Below are 19,193 nucleotides of genomic sequence, written 5' to 3'. Positions count from 1 at the left end.
CACACGCCCGTTACAGATTTTCATTCTCTCCTGCAGCCTCATGTTTTGGACCAACTGGAATGAGCAGTCTCCCAGTATCATGCGTGCCACACTGGCTGGTTCCAATGTCCTTGTCATCATTGGCAATGACATCCGAACCCCTAACGGCCTGGCCATAGACCACCGTGCTGAAAAACTTTATTTCTCTGATGCCACACTGGACAAGATAGAGCGCTGCGAGTATGATGGCACTCGCCGCTACGTAAGTGACATAAACACTCACATGCAGACACAGGGGTGCACATAATGCTGCAGAATGACACCATTTGTACAACAGTATGATTGCATTATGGGGTTGCCTAACAACAATTTGTTTATCCTTTCAAGTTTGTTGCAAGACTGGAAATTCCTGAATGTATGAAGTCATGACTGTGGTTGTGCTTCCCCCTGCAGGTGGTGTTGAAGAATGAGCCGGTCCATCCGTTTGGCCTGGCTGTGTACGGTGACTACATTTTCTGGACTGACTGGGTGAGGAGGGCTGTGCTCCGGGCTGACAAATACACAGGAGGAGACATGAAGGTGCTGCGTGCAGACATACCTCAGCAGCCAATGGGTATTGTTGCTGTGGCCAACGACACCAATAGCTGTGAGTTGTTACACAGTGAGGGATCCAGCTGTTTGTGTAAGTGTGTGTATCTATGTGTGTGTGTGTTTGTGTGTGTGTGTGTGTGTGTGTGTGTGTGTGTGTGTGTGTGTGTGTGTGTGTTATATTACTGCATTATTGCATCTGAACTATTCTGTGACAGTGCATGTGAAATACATAATTTGTAGGACTGGGTCATATGGATAAAATCCTTTATCACAGTGCAATTGTTTGCAGACAAGAAAGCCTATTTTTATCAATCAGTATCAAGGTAATTAAATACCAAAGTTGTGGTACTTCATCACATTGGTGCAAAAATAAAAGTCCATCATAAAAGTAATACAATTAATAATAATGTAGAAGTAAAAGGTTTGAAATTTATAGCAACATCTTTGGTTGTGACAGATGTATGTCATGCAGTAGCAGCATGTTGCACTAAAATACATCTAAGCAATACATACAGCACATAGCTTTGACTAGTAAAATGTATTAACACCACTTTTAAATCATTGCAACCCTGCGTTTGGTTTCTATACCGTATCGTCAGTCATCTTCTCCCTCATGTTGCCTCATTCAGTAAACTCTGAATGTGGCAACTGAGCCTGTGGTAATAGCTGCAAATCTCATTTAGATTGAGTCACATTGAATTATGCATTCAGCGGAGGCAGAGCCATTGCCACATTCACACAGGCGTATCTGTCTGCTCATGTGGATGCACATTGGGTGGTGGGGTTTGCTTGTCTGTCGGGAGGGTGTATGTGGAAACTCTTAGCTATCTCATGTGTGTGTATGTATAAATACTTGTATGTTCCTGCTAACCTCCTCTAACTTTCCTTATCTCTAAATAGGTGAGTTCTCTCTGTGCCGTGTTAACAACGGAGGATGTCAAGACTTGTGTTTGCTGACCTCTGAGGGAAGGGTCAACTGCAGTTGCCGTGGTGACAGGAAGCTTTTGGAAGACAACACCTGCATAGGTAATACAAGACTCATAAAAAATGAACTAATCATAAAAAAACTAAGTTTTGGCTTAAAAAAACTTGCAAGAGAGGTGACACCAAATGCGGATTTGTTTAATATTATCTTTTGTGAACTATGTTATTAAAATATTTTAATGAAATGTGTTTTTATCCAAAGACTGAGATCAGGCAATGAACACTATAGATTTTTCAGCCTGCTTGCCTCGTGGGTAGGTAACTCTTCCTATGTGCATTTTTCTGTCTTTGTCTCACAGCCCTGAACACTACATGTAACAACATTGATGAGTTTGAGTGTGGAAACGGAGATTGTGTTAACTACACCCTGACTTGTGATGGCATGGCCCACTGCAAGGACAAGTCTGATGAGAAACAGTCCTACTGTGGTTAGTGGAATCTTTCTCTCAGTCCAAACTGTTTTAACCATATTCTCATTGTTGACATTTGGAAGTTGAGTCTATATCATTTCCTGTCTGGTTCTCAGCCAACCGTGTGTGCAAGAAGGGTTACAGGCGGTGTGTGAATGGCCGCTGTGTGGGGCATAGCTCCTGGTGCAACGGGCAAGATGACTGTGGAGACAATTCTGATGAAGTCTTCTGTAACGGTGAGTCAAGTCTTCTGATTAAACAAGGCATTCCCATCTGCAGTTATAGGACATTTTCACATTGTATTCTACCTTTACACGCCGTGTCTTGTTTTTGTGTTTGCCAGCCACATTGTGCACAGCCGATCAGTTCCAGTGCAGAGACGGAGGCTGCATCTCCAACTCCAGCAAGTGTGACCAGAAAGTGGACTGCGAAGATGCCAGTGATGAGATGAACTGCAGTAAGTTCCAATGATCCGATGCATTCAAATTAACTAGCCAACACTTTCTCCCTGTCTACGTTATAAAGTGGGGCTGCTCTCTTTTTTTAAGCTGCCACGGACTGCTCCAGTTACTTCCATCTGGGAGTGAAAGGAGTGGCGTTTCAGAAGTGTGAGTTCACCACACTCTGCTACGCCCCTTCATGGCTGTGTGACGGAGCTAATGACTGTGGAGACTTCTCAGATGAAAGAAATTGCCCAGGTATCTTCTACACATATATTCTCACAGCTAAATTGACATGCTGTATTTACCAAAAAAAGTAATGTTATTTTCCACAGATGGATAAGAGCAAGAAGTCCAATTTAGATTCTTCCAAATTGAACAAAAACAATCAATACTTTCCTCCATTAAATTGTGGTTTGGATGAAAATTGTCCTAGAAAAAAACATTGCAGTGTAAATTCAATTTTGTATTTTTTTTCTCATGCTGGCTTAACTGTTTCATGTTTTCTTTTTTGACTTGTCATTTTTCTGTCGCTCTGCCAGGAAGCGGGAAAACAAAGTGCCCAACGCCTTTCTTCGCCTGTCCAAGTGGACGCTGTATCCCAATGAGCTGGACTTGCGATAAGGAGAATGACTGTGAGAATGGAGCCGACGAGGCTCACTGTGGTAAGCCAAAACAAGCTGAAGTGCAACAGACCGTTACTTTGTTTTGGTGCTTGTGTTTTGCACTTCTTTAAACATTCTTTCTGGACCTCTAGATAAATTCTGCTCAGCCTCTCAGTTTGAATGTGGGAACCACCGCTGCATTCCAAAACGCTGGGTTTGCGACGGAGCCGATGACTGTGGTGACAGCAGTGATGAGGACAGCAAGTGCAGTGAGTGTTGGGCACAAAACTTGAGTAAAAACAAATACAAGAAACATTAGCGATTACTTATATATCACCAAAGATATTTTTGACAGCAATAGATTCTGTGGAAAAAAATTATAATGCATTACATTCTCAAACTTTGAGCAATCCTCTCATTTGTGGATGTAACAATACTCTTTTAAATAGAGCTGTAATTCATCTGGTGCAAGATGGAAAAAAACATCGGCATACATGCAAAGATTTTTGTAAAAGCTTTGAACAGTCATTTGTATGTTATTATTAAAAATAACTTAACAGTTCCTATTCTTCCTCTGAAACATTCTACAAAATATAACTAGAAGATTATTGCAGTATATTCACAAATACTTAGGGCAAAGAAAGGCATCAAAATCATCTTTGATGACCTCTTTCCATGCCAGAGACCAAGACCTGCAGTCCCGAGGCGTTCCAGTGTCCTGGATCACATATGTGTATCCCTCAGCGTTGGAAGTGTGACGGAGACAAAGACTGTCCTGACGGGGCTGATGAGAACGTCAAAGCTGGCTGTGGTGAGTGCAGACTGGGGTTGGATTTTATCAAAATAAGAACATTTTAATAACCCAGTGAGACAAAGAAAGACATACACCTGTATTGTATTTATTACCTCATTTTCTTACCAAATATTTTTATGTCTCAGTTTTCAACAACACGTGCAGCAGCAATGAGTTCATGTGCCAGAACCGACAGTGTATTCCCAAGCACTTTGTGTGTGACCATGACAGCGATTGCAGTGATGGCTCAGATGAGTCCCAGGAGTGTGGTAAGTGAAACCATGCCCTATTATTCCTGATGGGCGATGTAAAAAGCTCTCTTCTCCTCCAAATTCTAAATCCTTCACCCTTGTGCCGTTTCTCACTGCAGAATATCCAACATGTGGACCCAACGAGTTCCGCTGTGCCAACGGACGCTGCCTCATCCAGAATTCATGGGAGTGTGATGGAGACTTTGATTGCCATGACCAGTCAGACGAAGCCCCCAAGAACCCACACTGCAATGGCCCAGGTTCGATCCACACTGCCACTCCTGAAGCACTTAACTATTTTCTTTTTTTCTAGTTGATTGTGCATTAATTGACATCAGTTTGATCTAAATGTGGACAAACCACATTATAGCACATACAAAAGATCAACAGTATAGAAAGCTAACATGGAGAAGACCCATCTATTATAATGTTAATGTACGTAAAAGTCAGTGTGTCACAAATAATTGTTATTCTTTGGCAACCGGAAAGCACTGTCAACAGCTCTGACTGATTTTGATTTCCGAGGCTCTGAAATAATGTCAGTCACATTTGTGAACATTTTCTCTTCATTTGTTTCTCATTCCATTGCCTTCTTCCCTTCCACAGAGAAGAAATGCAACAACACTGCATACGCCTGCAATAATGGAAACTGTGTCAATGAGACATTGCTCTGTGACCATAAAGACGACTGTGGCGACGGATCCGATGAGCTGAACTGTTTCATTAACGAGTGCCTGAACAGCAAATTGAGCGGCTGCGCCCAACTCTGTGAAGACCTTAAAATAGGCTTCAAGGTAAATGAACACCACAAAAGGTTGACTTTGGCACTCCAGTAATAGCATGCCCTGTTTCTTTACCTGCTCTGTCCTTTGCCCCGCTCACAGTGTAGATGCCACCCTGGCTTCCGTCTGAAAGATGATGGCAAGACGTGTGTCGACATAGATGAGTGCACAACCACCTATCCCTGCACGCAGCGTTGCATCAACACACACGGCAGCTTCCACTGTCTGTGTGTGGAGGGTTTCCAGCTTAGCCCTGAAAACCCCACCATATGCAAATCTACCTCCGGTAAGAAACATTACAAATTTAATAACAAATAGGAACTGTTTAAGGTAAATCCACTCACGTATGATCTTTCTCTCTCCCTGCAGATGAAGAACCCTTCCTGATCTTTGCCAACCGCTACTATCTAAGGAAGCTTAATTTAGATGGCTCCAACTACACGCTGCTTAAACAGGTGAGAGTTGCAGATACAATACATCCTTTTGAAGGGCTTAGAAATCCTGCAAACACGGGATAATTGCTGGCCCAGACTGATGCACCCCCTGTGCTTTGACAGGGCTTGAACAATGCTGTAGCTCTGGATTTCGACTATCGCCAGCAGATGATTTATTGGACAGATGTGACCACCCAGGGCAGCATGATCCGACGCATGCACATCAACGGCAGCGATGTTCAAGTAAGTGTGGATAGCGGACAGTGAAATGTGCTGATAATATCTTTTTTTGGTCTTAACATAAAACCTGCATTTAAAATGATTGATCCATCCTCATTTGTATGCATGTATGTGTAGTCGAAACCAAGGAAAGAAGAATAGTAACACTTTACAAGAAGGTACATAAAAAAGGGTATGTACTGTTTTTAAACGAGTAACAAATAATTAGTTACCCTTTTTCAGAAGGGTAGTTACCCTTTTTCAGAAGGGCAACAAATGATTAGTTACCCTTTTTCAAGTTACCCTATTTAAAAAGGGTAACTACCCTTTTGAAAAAAGGTAACTAATCATTTGTTACCCTTCTGAAAAAGAGTAAATACCCTTCTGAAAAAGGGAATCTACCCTTCTGGAAAAGTGTAACTAATCATTTCATTTCTAAAACAAAAACAGTAACTACCCTTTGTTGTGTACCTTATTGTAAAGTGTTACCAAAACAATTAAATCCCTCATTGTGAGGCAGATTATATGTACACAAAAAAGGATATACTGTTTGCTCATTTGTTAGGTCCTTCATCGCACATCACTTAGCAACCCAGATGGTCTGGCAGTCGACTGGGTGGGAGGAAACCTGTACTGGTGTGATAAAGGACGGGACACTATTGAGGTGTCGAAGCTGAACGGAGCGTACCGGACAGTTCTGGTCAACAGCGGCCTGAGGGAGCCACGTGCTGTGGCTGTGGACGTGCGCTATGGGTAAGAGTGATCTGGGTAAAAAAAGATTTGTGAGCATGCAAACATTGTTTCAGTCTGTCAGAATGCCAGTTGGGTGCATTTACCAAAACCATCAATTCATGTACTGCTGAGTTAAACTGCCAACTTGTTGTCTGTTACATACAATAAATGTATATTAGACAGATTTTTTATGACTTGACTTCTTGTGATTTTGCAAAGTCTTTGTTAACAATCATGACAATCTGGAACCCAGTGGATGTTAAATTATGATTTGTTATGAGCAATTAACCAAACTAATACAGCACATCCCTGACAGGTACTTATACTGGTCAGACTGGGGTGACACCCCCCACATAGGAAGGATCGGGATGGATGGCTCCAACAGGAGTGCCATTGTGGAGGATAAGATCACCTGGCCAAATGGCCTCACATTAGACTTCATTAATGACCGCATCTACTGGGCTGATGCACGAGAGGACTACATTGCATTTGCCAGCCTGGATGGAACCAACAGACACACAGGTTACACACACACACACACACACACACACACACACACACACACACACACACACATGCATTTGCCAGCCTGGATGGAACCAACAGACACACAAGTTACACACACACACACACACACACACACACACACACACACATACATACACCTACACGTGAATTCACTTGGAGTGTCTATGTGTACTTTTCCACTTGTTGTTGCTAACTTACTTGTCTTTGTGTCTGTGTCCCCCATAGTTCTTGTTCAGGATATCCCACACATCTTTGCCATGACTCTGTTTGAGGAGTACATCTACTGGACAGACTGGGAGACAAAGTCCATCAACAGAGCTCATAAAACACTGGGAGTCAACAAGACCGTACTTATCAGCACCTTACACAGGCCGATGGACGTCCACATTTACCACCCGTACCGCCAGCCTGATGGTAAAACATAACCATATATAAATCTTCATCTATGTCCTGGACCCTGTCTGATAATTCTACATTTCCATATTCTGTAGTGGCTGACCATCCATGCCAAATCAACAATGGAGGCTGCAGTAATCTGTGTCTGCTCTCACCTGGAGGGGGTGGCTACAAATGTGCCTGCCCCAATAACTTTTACCTAGCAGCTGATGGCAAACAGTGCTTGTCCAACTGCACTGCAAGTCAGGTAAGATATCATGCGGCTATTGTTTGAGCCTATATTATGACATTATTTATTAAAAAAAAAAAATACTTTCTCTTCTGTCCCTTCAGTTTGTTTGCAAAAATGACAAGTGCATTCCATTTTGGTGGAAGTGTGACACTGAGGATGACTGCGGGGACCGCTCAGATGAACCTGCAGACTGCCGTAAGTGATGATTGTAGCCTGACTTCAATGATCATGATAATATGTAAATGTTGCAGTGTGTTGTTTTGTTTGTTCTGGTTAATGATGGACTGTGCTTTGTCACCATAGCTGAGTTTAAGTGCAGACCGGGCCAGTTCCAGTGTGGTACAGGCATCTGCACCAACCCAGCCTACATCTGTGACGGGGACAATGACTGCCAAGACAACTCTGATGAGGCCAATTGCGGTACATGCACCCACTCATACTTACAAAATTTAATATTTTTCTTAGGTGTACCCGTAATAACCCATATCCTCCTTCGTTTGATGTCTTTCTGTTCCCAGACATCCATGTGTGCTTGCCAAGTCAGTTTAAATGTACCCACCCCAGTCGCTGCATCCCTGGAATCTTCCGATGCAATGGACAGGACAACTGTGGAGAAGGAGAGGATGAGAAAGACTGTCGTGAGTCCCTTCTAGTTTTCCTGATGGAGTTTCCTGTTATTGTTCAGTATTGCTCAGCAAGTGCCAGTGCCTCAGGATGGTGATCTTGGTACAATATGTCAGTTTGTCTGTTGTTGGTCCAGAGCAAGATATCTCCACAACATTAAGCGCGACAAAATTTTGTCCCCACCAAATGAAACCAACTGTTTATAGTGAACCCTTTGACCTTTCCCCTATCTCCCCATAAGCCACAATTTCCTCATAAACATACTGTACTCAAAAACTAATGAGAAAATAGGAAATTGTTCATCATTGTTAAGCCCCCCCTCCAAGATGATATCTTTCCATTTTGACCTTTCCTTTAGCAATACCCTTGGGCCATTTATAGTTGCATAATTAAATTCCATGACATTTATGGAGAGCGTTTATCCTCCACAGAGGAAGAGCACATGGACTTTTCTGCCGTGCAAATCTTGTGGTCAAAATTTATATTTTAGCACCTTTAACTGCAAGACTGCAAGAAGAAAAGCAGACTCCCCATGTTATTACTTAATGCATTGTGCATTCTCTAGGGGCCACTAGCAGGACTTTAGCATTTTAGTCATTTTAATTTGTGAAATTTTTGATGAGGTAACAGTTCTGTCTGTGTCTTGTTCAGCGGAAGTGACATGTGCCCCCAACCAGTTCCAGTGTGCCATCACCAAGCGCTGTATCCCACGGGTGTGGGTGTGTGACAGGGACAATGACTGTGTAGATGGATCTGATGAGCCTGCCAACTGCAGTAAGATACAGCTTATTATAACTTCACAAAACAACACCTCTGCCTAAAAAATAAGTGTCCTCGACAGTATTGATTAATTGATTGATCCTTTATTTAAACAAGGAAGAACATTAGACACCCTGATTACAGTACGTATAAAGAAATAAAAGCACACAAAAATATTGAGCATTGTTCTCTAAGAGGGCCTTGCTAATTATATTGGTTAGAGGCTCTGGATGTCAGTGATAGATACAAAATAAATAGAGGAAATATTGCACTGGTTTTTGGAGTTTAAAAAAGAAACTTCAAATTATACAACTACAATAGATTATTCAGCTGTTCATTATTTTAAAGCATAATAATAACGGTATCTATTCGTTATCTGCTAATTCTGTTACAGAAACAGAAGCAATGAGGCTGTATTTCCATGTCTGGTGTCAGTGTGCCTAATCCATTAAATCCTTTCATTGGCAGCTCAAATGACATGTGGTGTTGATGAGTTCCGCTGTAAGGACTCGGGGCGCTGCATCCCGGCACGCTGGAAGTGTGACGGAGAGGATGACTGTGGCGATGCTTCAGATGAACCCAAGGAAGAGTGCGGTAAGGACTGAGTGGTAGATGAAGAAAGAAAGAAAAGGAAGTCGGTAATGGGGCCACTCTTGTAATTGTCGTGTCTGTTTGGTAATAAGATGAGCGGACATGTGAGCCGTACCAGTTCCGCTGTAAGAACAACCGCTGTGTGCCTGGCCGCTGGCAATGTGACTACGACAATGACTGTGGGGACAACTCTGATGAAGACAAGTGTGGTAGGCCCACCTCTGTTACTCTTACTTTGCTGCTTGCTCACACAGCCACAACCACATCTCATTGTCTGTATGAAAGCAATCCTTTAAAATATCATATGAGTTCTACTGTAAGCAAAACTTTTCAGATGCAGCGGGTTACAGGCAATGTATCACCTTTCACTGTGTTTGTCTGTTATATTTACTCATATTTGTGTTAATTAGTTCTGTGGTCATTTGCACATCTCACATCATTTCATGTCTATTTTGCATTTCACACTGGCCTATTGATGTGAGACAGAGGTAGGTGTTTGCACAGTTTCAGCTCAACCATCCACAACCTCAGCTACCCACTCCTTTGTGTGCCCCTCAGCTTGTCTTTTGTTCTGTGAGCCTTTTCCTTCCTTTTCAATCCTACTAGTTCCTCTAGCTCCTCTATTTCGTACAATACAGAATGTTCCACCATCCCCACCTCTGTGCCCCATGAGTTAATCCTGTAATATGAATCATCAGCCTTATTTTATTCATGACCGCGTTGCCCTCAACAGAGCACCTCTGTTTGCAGTCCGTTCTATTCCCACTATCCTCCCTCTTCTCTTTCCCCTTCCCTTGCGCCTCTACTCCTGCTCAATCATCCTCTGTCACCCCTCTAAGCTGTCTTCTCTCTGTCCTCAGTGCCTCGCCAGTGTTCAGAGAGCGAGTTTTCCTGCACAAATGGCCGCTGCATTGCGGGGCGCTGGAAGTGCGATGGAGACCACGATTGTGCCGATGGTTCAGATGAGGTATTGTTCAATCCCCATCTACTTCCTGATTGACATTCTGCTCCCAAATTTGACACACTAGAGGCACTAATGAAAATGACTCTTTGTTTTCTTCCAGAATGGTTGTGATGTGAAGTGTGACAGTGATCAGTTCCAGTGCAAAAACGGCCATTGCATCGCCATCCGCTGGCGCTGCGATGCGGATGTTGACTGTTTGGATGGCAGTGATGAGGAGAAATGTGACAGTGGTGGTAAGGAACACACTCTTTTTTTATCCCGGATACTTGTCTATCAGCAGTGGGTGTTATGCATCATTCACTCCTCCTCTCTCCCCGCTGTGTTTTAGTGGGTAGACATTGCCCCCTGGATGAGTTCCAGTGCAACAACACGCTTTGTAAACCTCTGGGCTGGAAGTGTGATGGCGAGGACGACTGTGGAGACAACTCAGATGAGAATCCAGAAGAGTGTGGTAAGAGTCACTGTAGTTTGACAGTATTCCCAACCACTTGATACCTTGCTTAAAGACAGTCTTCTCTCTTTCTTAACATTTCTCTCCCTCTGTCCCTAGTTAAATTCCAGTGCCCGCCCACAAGGCAATTTCGCTGTCATAATGATCGTGTATGTCTGCCTTTATCAAAACGCTGTGATACTGTCAACAACTGTGGGGACAACAGCGATGAAGTCAACTGCCGTGAGTTTGTTAACTCTTGTTTGTTAATCTATTCAATCATTTCATACTAGCTCACTGTACAAGTTACATTCACAATTCGAGAGCACATTTTATTTAGGATTTTAAATGGTGGATTAGGATGACCTCTCTGTGAACCTTCTACTCCTCCAGAATTGCCACTTCCCACACCAGTATGTCAAAAAGATGAGTTCCAGTGCTCTAATGGCCGCTGCATCAGCTCTGTCCTGCGCTGCAACTACTTCAACGACTGTGAGGACTATGGTTCTGATGAAATCAACTGCAATAAGAAAGGTGTGTTGTGTTGCAGTATAGATGTCTTAGTGGCGGTGTAAATTCTTTTTGGTTGTCAGTGTAAATGCATGCGACCTGTTCCTGTGCTTTCAGACACGGTGCTGAATGATTGCCGCAGTAACAGGACAGTGTGTGGGGACGGAGATGAAGCTCATTGTGTGGTGAATGGCACCGACTCTTTCTGCTCCTGCAAACCCGGCTTCCAGTACAATGGACGTAACAGATGTGAAGGTACATTTTTTTTCTCTGCCCTCGCTCCAGTTTGCACTGCTCACTTCATCTGCTCTTGAAGACTTAAAACCATGTGTAATGTGAATCATGTGGCCTCACAGATAAGAACGAGTGTATGCAGTTTGGTGTGTGTTCCCACATGTGCAACAACACCAAGGGTTCCCACAAGTGCATCTGCTACAAGTACTTCACCAGAATCAATGATACCTGCAAAGCTGATGGTGAGTACTTCCATGCTTATGCAAGCCTTTGTTTCTCTATGTGTGTACTCCGTGTAATCTGTACTTTGATTACCTGCCCATTTTATCACATCTCTTCTCTACTATGATGATGTGTTTGTTCATTTCCTTGCCTGACATGAATCCCCAGCGCCGCGACAAGTGCTCTACATCGCTGACGACAGTGAGATCCGCAGCCTAGACCCTTCCATGCCAAACTGGCGCTATGAGCAGGTCTTCCAGGGCGATGCCAACGTGCGCATTGATGCCATGGACCTGCATGTCAAGGCAAACCGCATTTATTGGACAAACTGGCACACAGGGCGGATTTCTTCCTATGATTTGCCTTCTTCCTCCTCCTCCCCAAATAGCAACCGCAACCGACGCCAAAGTGAGTCAAGGGTCACTAACGTGGAGGTAAGTGTGCATATACTGTATTTGTCTCTACTTATGCATGCATATGATGTAAACACAAACAGACAGGTGTGTGTCCAATTTTGAAGGGGTCTAAATGCTGTTTCTGTGTCTCTTTGTTTAGATCCCTGATCTGAAGATGCCCCGTGGGATTGCTGTGGACTGGGTGGCAGGGAACTTGTACTGGACTGACTCTGGTAGAGATGTCATCGAGGTGGCCCAGATAGGTGGAGGACGCCACCGCAAAACCCTCATCTCCGGCATGATTGATGAGCCTTATGCTATTGTAGTCGACCCCCAGAGAGGGTGAGCAGGTCTTGGGAGACCGGGGGAAAAGTAGTTATTTGTAGAAGAAAAAAATAATAATAATAATTTAATAATGCAAATGCAAATATTAAATTGATTTTAATAAATCGAGCTTTTACATTTTTTTCATTAGGAAAATGTACTGGGCAGACTGGGGGAACCATCCCAAGATAGAAACAGCTGCTATGGACGGAACCATGAGAGAGACCTTGGTGGAGGAAAACATTCAGTGGCCAACTGGTAAAATGTGCACACACATACAGTACTTAAGTACCTTTCCTTACAGGGCTACAACACAGTTGCACAATAAAATGTTATTTGCAGCACCTTAGTGCTAGAAACACAAAAGTCATATATGCAAATATTTTACATTTAGTAGATAAAATATAACAAAATAAAACAATGTATACAGTTACTTGTATACAAATCTTTATATACATATATATACCTAAAGAGACTTTGGCTTATGGTAGGAATGAGGGTAGTGGGGAAGTGTGGAGGATGAGGATGAATCATTTGTTTTGTACTAAATACAAAGTGTAAGTCTTTAATCTTTCTAACTTTTCTAACTCCGCTCTCTCTCCATATAGGTTTAGCAGTGGACTACTTCAACGAGCGTCTGTTCTGGGCCGATGCTAAACTCTCTGTGATCTGCAGTGTGAGGCTGAATGGCAGTGATGTGGTTGTTGCTGTAAACAGCATTAAGAACAGTTGAGTGGCACACACTGTTATCCATACATGTTGTTATCCATACTTATGATCCGTGTCTTCATTAGTCAGGTTATTTTCAAGTGGGTGGACAAGACAAAAATGTGTCTTTTCAGCATGTACTTTATACTGTGAAGCCTCCATAACATGTCTCCCTTGTTTCTACACAGAGCTCCATCACCCCTTCGGCATCGATGTCTTTGAGGACTACATCTATGGCGTCACCTACATGAACAACTACGTCTTCCGAGTGAATAAGTTTGGCAAAGGCATCATTGAGAACCTTACAACTGGAATGAACCACGCCACAGATATAGCATTGTATCACCGCTACAAGCAACCTGAAAGTGAGTAGAAAACAGACACATCTCTCAACAGCGGCTCACTGAAACAAAGCCAGTGAAGAAGAGAGGATTAAAGCAGGTATTTTCTTTCCTAATTTTCAATACTGGTTCTCTCTCTGTCTTTGTCAGTGACTAATCCCTGCGACAGGAAGAAATGTGAATGGCTATGTTTGCTGAGCCCCAGCGGACCAGTCTGCATCTGTCCCAATGGACGCACGCTGGACAATGGCACATGCGTGGAGCTGCCCACTCCCACACAGTCTCCTATCTGTGAGTAAACATACACTTCCATATACAGAACACACACATGCAAATGCAGAACTCATTCTGACTGAAAAACATTTTCATCTGCAGCTCCTCCCAGTGGTCCCTGCTTGGTCCAGTGTATGAACGGTGGCAGCTGTTTCCTAAATGCCCACAAGCAGCCCAAGTGTCGCTGCCAGCCTAATTATGGAGGAGATCGATGTGAGATCGACCAGTGCAGGGACTACTGCAAGAATGGAGGCACATGCACACCTTCCCCTACAGGTAAGATATGGACATTGCAAGCTGGTGTTTGGCGTGTGTTATTTTTTTGTTTATGCAGTATAAGTTAATAACGTTTAAATAACACTATCAAGGCTAAAATCTTGCTTAGCAGAACACATTTATGTACTTTGAGTACATTCTTTCTCTCTCATCATCCCTGTTACGCCTTCTGACTATTTATCCTGTCATGTCTTTTGTTCCACAGGTTCCCCTACCTGTCGATGCCTGACAGGCTTTACAGGGCCAAACTGTAATCTGCACACCTGTAAAAATTACTGCAAAAATGGAGGAAACTGTACTGTCAGCACTGGAAATCAGCCCACCTGCGGCTGCCCCCCTGACTTCCTGGGCGACCAGTGCCAGTACAGTAAGTGTTGTTCCCACTATCTAGCTGGCATGCAAGTTTAAGAATGCTCAAACACTTTTGTTGCAGTCGTAGAGTATCTGTAACAGATTATCTATGGTTGGTAAGCAGTGCACTTGTGTGTGTGTGCAGGAAGCTGTGAAGGCCACTGCCTGAACAAAGGTACATGTCTACAGAGTGAAAATGGCTCCAAACTGTGCCGCTGTCTGCCTCAGTACAGTGGCAGCACATGTGAGATTGACAGGTGTCACTATTGTCGCGACGGCGAGTGTATCCCCAGCGACGGTTTCACGTCTACAGGGGACTTCACCTGCCGGTAAGACTCCGAATTTACTCAAGACACAAACACACTTACAGTACACATGCAAAGTTGTCTAGTCTTTTTCATTGCTACTCACATTTTTTTCTGTCTTCTACAGCTGCACAAATGGAAGAGTCCAGCCCAGCTGTTACACATGTGATACAAATGAGTACTGTGCAAATGGCCAGTGCTCTATAAACTCCATCAGCCGCCTTCCAGAGTGCAGGTGACAAGCAGTGTTTCCATCCGTAATCGTTACCATTTGTCAATGAATGCATCCACACTTATTTCTATTTCCTCTCTTTGTGTGTTTGTGTGTGTGTTTGTTTATGTGCAGATGTTCACCTGGTTGGGCGGGGCATCGCTGTGAGTCTGTAGCCAACAGTGACGGTGCCTCAGGTTCTGGCGGACGTAAGTCAACACCTCTACCATGACATCATTAATATACGTTCATTGAATGAATACCTTTTTCTACGCCTCATATTTATGTTTGTGTACGTAGGCACAGCCTCCATAGTGATCCCTGTGCTGCTGCTGTTGCTGCTGGTTCTGCTGGCTGCAGGAGCGTTGTTCTGGTATAGAAGAAGGATGAGAGGGTGAGTAACACTTTATATAGCACACATTTTAAACAAGAGTTAGTTAAGTCCTGTTTTTTTGCCTGCGTATTCCCTCTTTCCTCCTCTTCCTTCTTTCCTTTCTTCCGTCAGCCCTTTTCCTCTCCTCTCTGTAATGGCATCTCTTTTGCTCCTCAGGTCTAGCCGGCCCGGCAAAACCGGCTCCAGACGCTTGCGGTAACGGTTGCCAGGGTTACACTTTCCTTCCATACCCTCATTTAATTCTGTATCCCGATCCTCTCTCTTTCTTGGTCACTCCTTTATCCATAAGTCTTGGATGCTGTGCAGTGTTTGGTCCTGTGGTGAATGCCATTCTTAGATGTTCATGAGAGCTGTAGCTCATCCTGTTCCTACAGGATATTTCCTGTGTAAATGTCGTCTTAGAGCAGCTTCAGATCTATCGAAAAGATGTATCGAATAGATCTGTTGGTGCTGTAGATCCGTCATACTGCTATCCATCATATTGTGCCATATTGTACTTACTGTAGTGTGCTGTGGTTTGTGTTGTGGTAGTGTCTCTCATAGTGAGGGATGGACGGTGACAGCATTCTTCCAAGTTCAGATTGGAAAATGCAATGTGAGAAATCCAGCAATTACTTAAAAGGTAATGCAGACATTCATAGCCTATTTTGGATTTATTGTGGTCTTAAAAGATAGTATGTGGGGTGCCCTAGTAGCTCACGGAGATGAGTGCCTAGTAGAGTCCTGCCCACGGCCCTATGCTGCAGATCTTCCCTTCTCTCTCTCCCCTTTTCTTTCAGTCACTATCTACATAAAAAACAAATTTTAAAAAAGACGTAGGTCTGTAGGTCCACTGTGTCTGGATCTGTCATAGGCTACATGAATGCTGGGTTTGTGATGGTGCCTGTGCTGTGGCTCAGTTCTCTCAACCTGGATTGTGGTGAGAGACATGTAACGCCTCTTCCCTTCATAATGTGGCTGTGTCTCCCGCTTTCACTGTTAAGGATCTTATAACTACAATAAGACACACAAAGATATGACGGTGCCCTTTAATATTTTGTGTAGGGCCAAGGGCTTCCAGCACCAAAGGATGACCAACGGGGCCATGAATGTTGAGATTGGAAACCCCGCCTACAAGATCTACGAGGGCGAGCCGGATGACGACGCTGGGGAGCTGCTAGACGCAGACTTCACGCTGGACCCAGACAAGGTAGAGACAAATATACATACACAGATGTTGTAGCCGCTGCACATATAAATGATATCTAATGGATGATTTTTGGCCCTTTCCAGCCCACCAACTTCACAAACCCAGTATATGCCACTCTTTACATGGGAGCACACAACAGTCGCAACTCTCTGGCCAGCACAGATGAGAAGAAGGAGTTGCTGTCACGTGGAGACGAGGAGCCCCTTGTGGACCCCCTGACATAAAATGTCCAATGGCCTGGATCATGCTATTCCAAACACCCCCTCTTCTTGCCTTTTAAAGAAAAACGAAAGAAAAAAAATGGATAAAAAGTGTGAGAGAAAATTGATAAAAAAGTGTGAACACTGTATAAAATGTACAAAAATGAAGGACTACTTTTGTATGTGATTGCAGTATTATATTTTGTTCTTTTGAGATTCCTCTGGTCAAAAATGAATAACATTTTCTATGAGAGATTTTTAATTTACATTTTGTCCCTTACCCTTTACCTAAATAGCCACTACCTCTGTGCAAAATGAAATGGAAACAAGAAAATCAGAAGAAAAGATGCTATCATTGGAGCAATTTTAATTTTTTATTTTTGTATGAATTGTATAGAAAAGAAAAACAGTGTTCCATTTCACCAGTGCCAACTGTTTGTTGTTTGTGTTGACTTTGAGTGGGAAAGGCAAAACTCAAAGTTTTCTAAATCGGTACATATGTTGTCTTGTTGGAGTTTCTAAGCAAGATTTTGTGAGACAGATTTGTGATCGCACCGTTTGTGTATAGCACATGTAAAATGTCAATACCAGATGGCAACTACAGTATTTCCACATAATTTCTTCTCAGAGAGCAATGTTCATGAAATGATTGTGTTGTCTTCCTTGCACAGAATTCATATTTTACGGTATAGTGTATATTGTAGGCTTTCTAACGTATGATGTAAAACAGGTATGTTTGTTTATCACATTGTATGACAGTTGAAGCTCATGATTTGCTGAAGTGAGAGGATGAGAGGCGTTTTTTGGTGTGTGATTAAGAAGTCGGGAAAGTGAGGAAGTTGGTCATGGGTGAAACATTCCAGGCAGACTGGTGGGTGGAGATTACAGGTGTAAAGATGGTGGGGTAAAGGCCCTCATGGGTGGCCAGTTGGTTGGGTGAACATGTCCAGGCCACAGCTGATTAATAACGGGAGGGCCAATTAGCAAATGTCTAAGACTTTGATGGATAGTGTCATGCCTGCAACATTTAGTTGTCTGGCACAAGGGTCTTGATCCAGAAGGAAAGGGAGGGTGCAATTATGGTAAAACCGAAGAAGAAGAAAAAAAGAGTGAGATGGGTCTTTGTTTGTCTTTTATTTCTCCAGTCCAGATAACATACATCTGGCTTTAAGTAGATTTTTATTTCTACCTTTAGAGGATCAAAGTCTGTACGTTCACAGTTTTGTAATGAGTCTTAAGTGCATTATGTTCATTTGGTCTTTAGCATTTCTCTGCTCTAATCTCTCACTTTCCGCTGTGCCATGCTGCTGCTAACGCTACCATTCTGGTCGCTCTGACATGTCCTTACGCTCAGCCTCTTTTCCAAAATGTTGCTTTCTGTCAGAAATGTGTCAGCCATATCTTAATGCATGTGAAAAGTAACACCAATCTTTAATGTAACTACAATAATAAGTTTTTTTTGTTGCTTACCTGTCAGCAAGTGTTATTTTTATGCTGTTGTATATGTTTTGTCTTTAATTGAGAGAGAAGTACAATCATTTGACCTAAAGAACATTTTTGCTAAATCATACATGCATTTTCAGAATTGTTTTTTGATTAGTCCTTTTTTATGAAAAATGACACATAGCTTTTATAGTACACAATGCATGGAGGCACAGACTTTCTTCTGGAAAGAGAATAATGTTTAATTTTGCTGGAGTACTTTACAAACTAAATAACAGATATTGTTATAAATAAAAAATTTAAAAAGAATTGTACAGAAAACAAGCCACTGTGTTTTGTGTTTGTTTCCCCTCAACATATTCTGATAAAGTAAAGAATACTGGGAGGAGTCAGTGCGGGTTGGTTCAATCATTTATTAGGCAAACAGTAAGTCAGATTACATTTTAAATTGATAAAACTACCAATTCAAAGACACGTCACAGATCTTGTGTGTAGCGTTTATAAATTCTTCCGCATTACTCACAAAGCTCAAGAACACACCAAACTCGGAGTAACGAGTGGCAAGCAATATGGCAAAGGGGATTATCTGAGGAGCACTTGAATGCAGCACAGTCCACTACTTTCATACTGTTACGTTCTGTGGACTAAAGTTACTCATTATTTCCACGGGCTCTTCTTTGTCCTCGACACTTCTTGGCCTTTTGATAATCTTTACTATTAAAGACACAGCATGCAACAGTAATTAGTTTAACTTAACCAAACAAACAGAATTCTTTATCTGACATTTGACTGCGAAAATTCATTAAATAAAAAGTATAGGCCTACCTGCTGTTAAAATAAAAATCCTACTCCACACGTCACGTCGCACATCTTTAGCTTTCCTTCGCTCAAAAGTGAAACTCATGTCAAAAGTTTGACTGACACAAAAAACAGGCCAATCAGAGGGTTGAACCCACCCAATAACCATAAAGACTACCTACTGTTTGCTTTGCGTTGGAGAAGGAGTTTAATCGCTACATAGGGCCTACATGTTAAATATTTCTGATCTTGCGCCACATCGTTTGTACTGAGGT

The 19,193-nt window shown here is 42.7% G+C and overlaps 1 protein-coding gene across 4 annotated transcripts in view; it reads left to right on the top strand.

The window, feature by feature from the left end:
* LOC117944002 (low-density lipoprotein receptor-related protein 1-like) overlaps positions 1-18,444 on the top strand; it is an 87,000-nt gene extending 68,556 nt beyond the window's left edge. Inside the window, exons 43-90 of one of the 4 annotated variants that reach the window (XM_034870499.1) lie at positions 37-241; positions 433-661; positions 1,471-1,596; positions 1,854-1,982; positions 2,081-2,200; positions 2,308-2,421; positions 2,513-2,662; positions 2,947-3,069; positions 3,162-3,278; positions 3,692-3,820; positions 3,949-4,071; positions 4,173-4,313; positions 4,660-4,847; positions 4,938-5,121; positions 5,205-5,290; positions 5,393-5,512; positions 6,054-6,241; positions 6,537-6,742; positions 6,974-7,162; positions 7,240-7,391; positions 7,478-7,571; positions 7,680-7,796; positions 7,895-8,014; positions 8,652-8,774; positions 9,228-9,353; positions 9,443-9,559; positions 10,211-10,317; positions 10,415-10,547; positions 10,643-10,765; positions 10,865-10,987; positions 11,138-11,278; positions 11,372-11,509; positions 11,611-11,730; positions 11,879-12,144; positions 12,266-12,447; positions 12,581-12,687; positions 13,038-13,157; positions 13,326-13,502; positions 13,629-13,769; positions 13,854-14,027; positions 14,233-14,394; positions 14,524-14,707; positions 14,811-14,918; positions 15,030-15,103; positions 15,195-15,288; positions 15,445-15,483; positions 16,333-16,477; positions 16,561-18,444. In XM_034870499.1, the coding sequence (XP_034726390.1) occupies positions 37-241; positions 433-661; positions 1,471-1,596; positions 1,854-1,982; positions 2,081-2,200; positions 2,308-2,421; positions 2,513-2,662; positions 2,947-3,069; positions 3,162-3,278; positions 3,692-3,820; positions 3,949-4,071; positions 4,173-4,313; positions 4,660-4,847; positions 4,938-5,121; positions 5,205-5,290; positions 5,393-5,512; positions 6,054-6,241; positions 6,537-6,742; positions 6,974-7,162; positions 7,240-7,391; positions 7,478-7,571; positions 7,680-7,796; positions 7,895-8,014; positions 8,652-8,774; positions 9,228-9,353; positions 9,443-9,559; positions 10,211-10,317; positions 10,415-10,547; positions 10,643-10,765; positions 10,865-10,987; positions 11,138-11,278; positions 11,372-11,509; positions 11,611-11,730; positions 11,879-12,144; positions 12,266-12,447; positions 12,581-12,687; positions 13,038-13,157; positions 13,326-13,502; positions 13,629-13,769; positions 13,854-14,027; positions 14,233-14,394; positions 14,524-14,707; positions 14,811-14,918; positions 15,030-15,103; positions 15,195-15,288; positions 15,445-15,483; positions 16,333-16,477; positions 16,561-16,701 (6,715 nt within the window). In that variant the 3' untranslated portion in view covers positions 16,702-18,444. The remainder of the gene's footprint in view (positions 1-36; positions 242-432; positions 662-1,470; positions 1,597-1,853; positions 1,983-2,080; positions 2,201-2,307; positions 2,422-2,512; positions 2,663-2,946; positions 3,070-3,161; positions 3,279-3,691; positions 3,821-3,948; positions 4,072-4,172; positions 4,314-4,659; positions 4,848-4,937; positions 5,122-5,204; positions 5,291-5,392; positions 5,513-6,053; positions 6,242-6,536; positions 6,743-6,973; positions 7,163-7,239; positions 7,392-7,477; positions 7,572-7,679; positions 7,797-7,894; positions 8,015-8,651; positions 8,775-9,227; positions 9,354-9,442; positions 9,560-10,210; positions 10,318-10,414; positions 10,548-10,642; positions 10,766-10,864; positions 10,988-11,137; positions 11,279-11,371; positions 11,510-11,610; positions 11,731-11,878; positions 12,145-12,265; positions 12,448-12,580; positions 12,688-13,037; positions 13,158-13,325; positions 13,503-13,628; positions 13,770-13,853; positions 14,028-14,232; positions 14,395-14,523; positions 14,708-14,810; positions 14,919-15,029; positions 15,104-15,194; positions 15,289-15,444; positions 15,484-16,332; positions 16,478-16,560) is intronic. The other 3 variants (XM_034870500.1, XM_034870501.1, XM_034870502.1) reach the window with 3 other exon arrangements.
* Positions 18,445-19,193: the final 749 nt, after the last annotated feature.

Source organism: Etheostoma cragini, chromosome 4 (assembly GCF_013103735.1).
Source record: "Etheostoma cragini isolate CJK2018 chromosome 4, CSU_Ecrag_1.0, whole genome shotgun sequence".
NCBI lineage: Eukaryota > Metazoa > Chordata > Actinopteri > Perciformes > Percidae > Etheostoma > Etheostoma cragini.
Note: the sequence above shows the minus strand (reverse complement) of the source record. Positions and strands in the feature narration are given on the sequence as shown.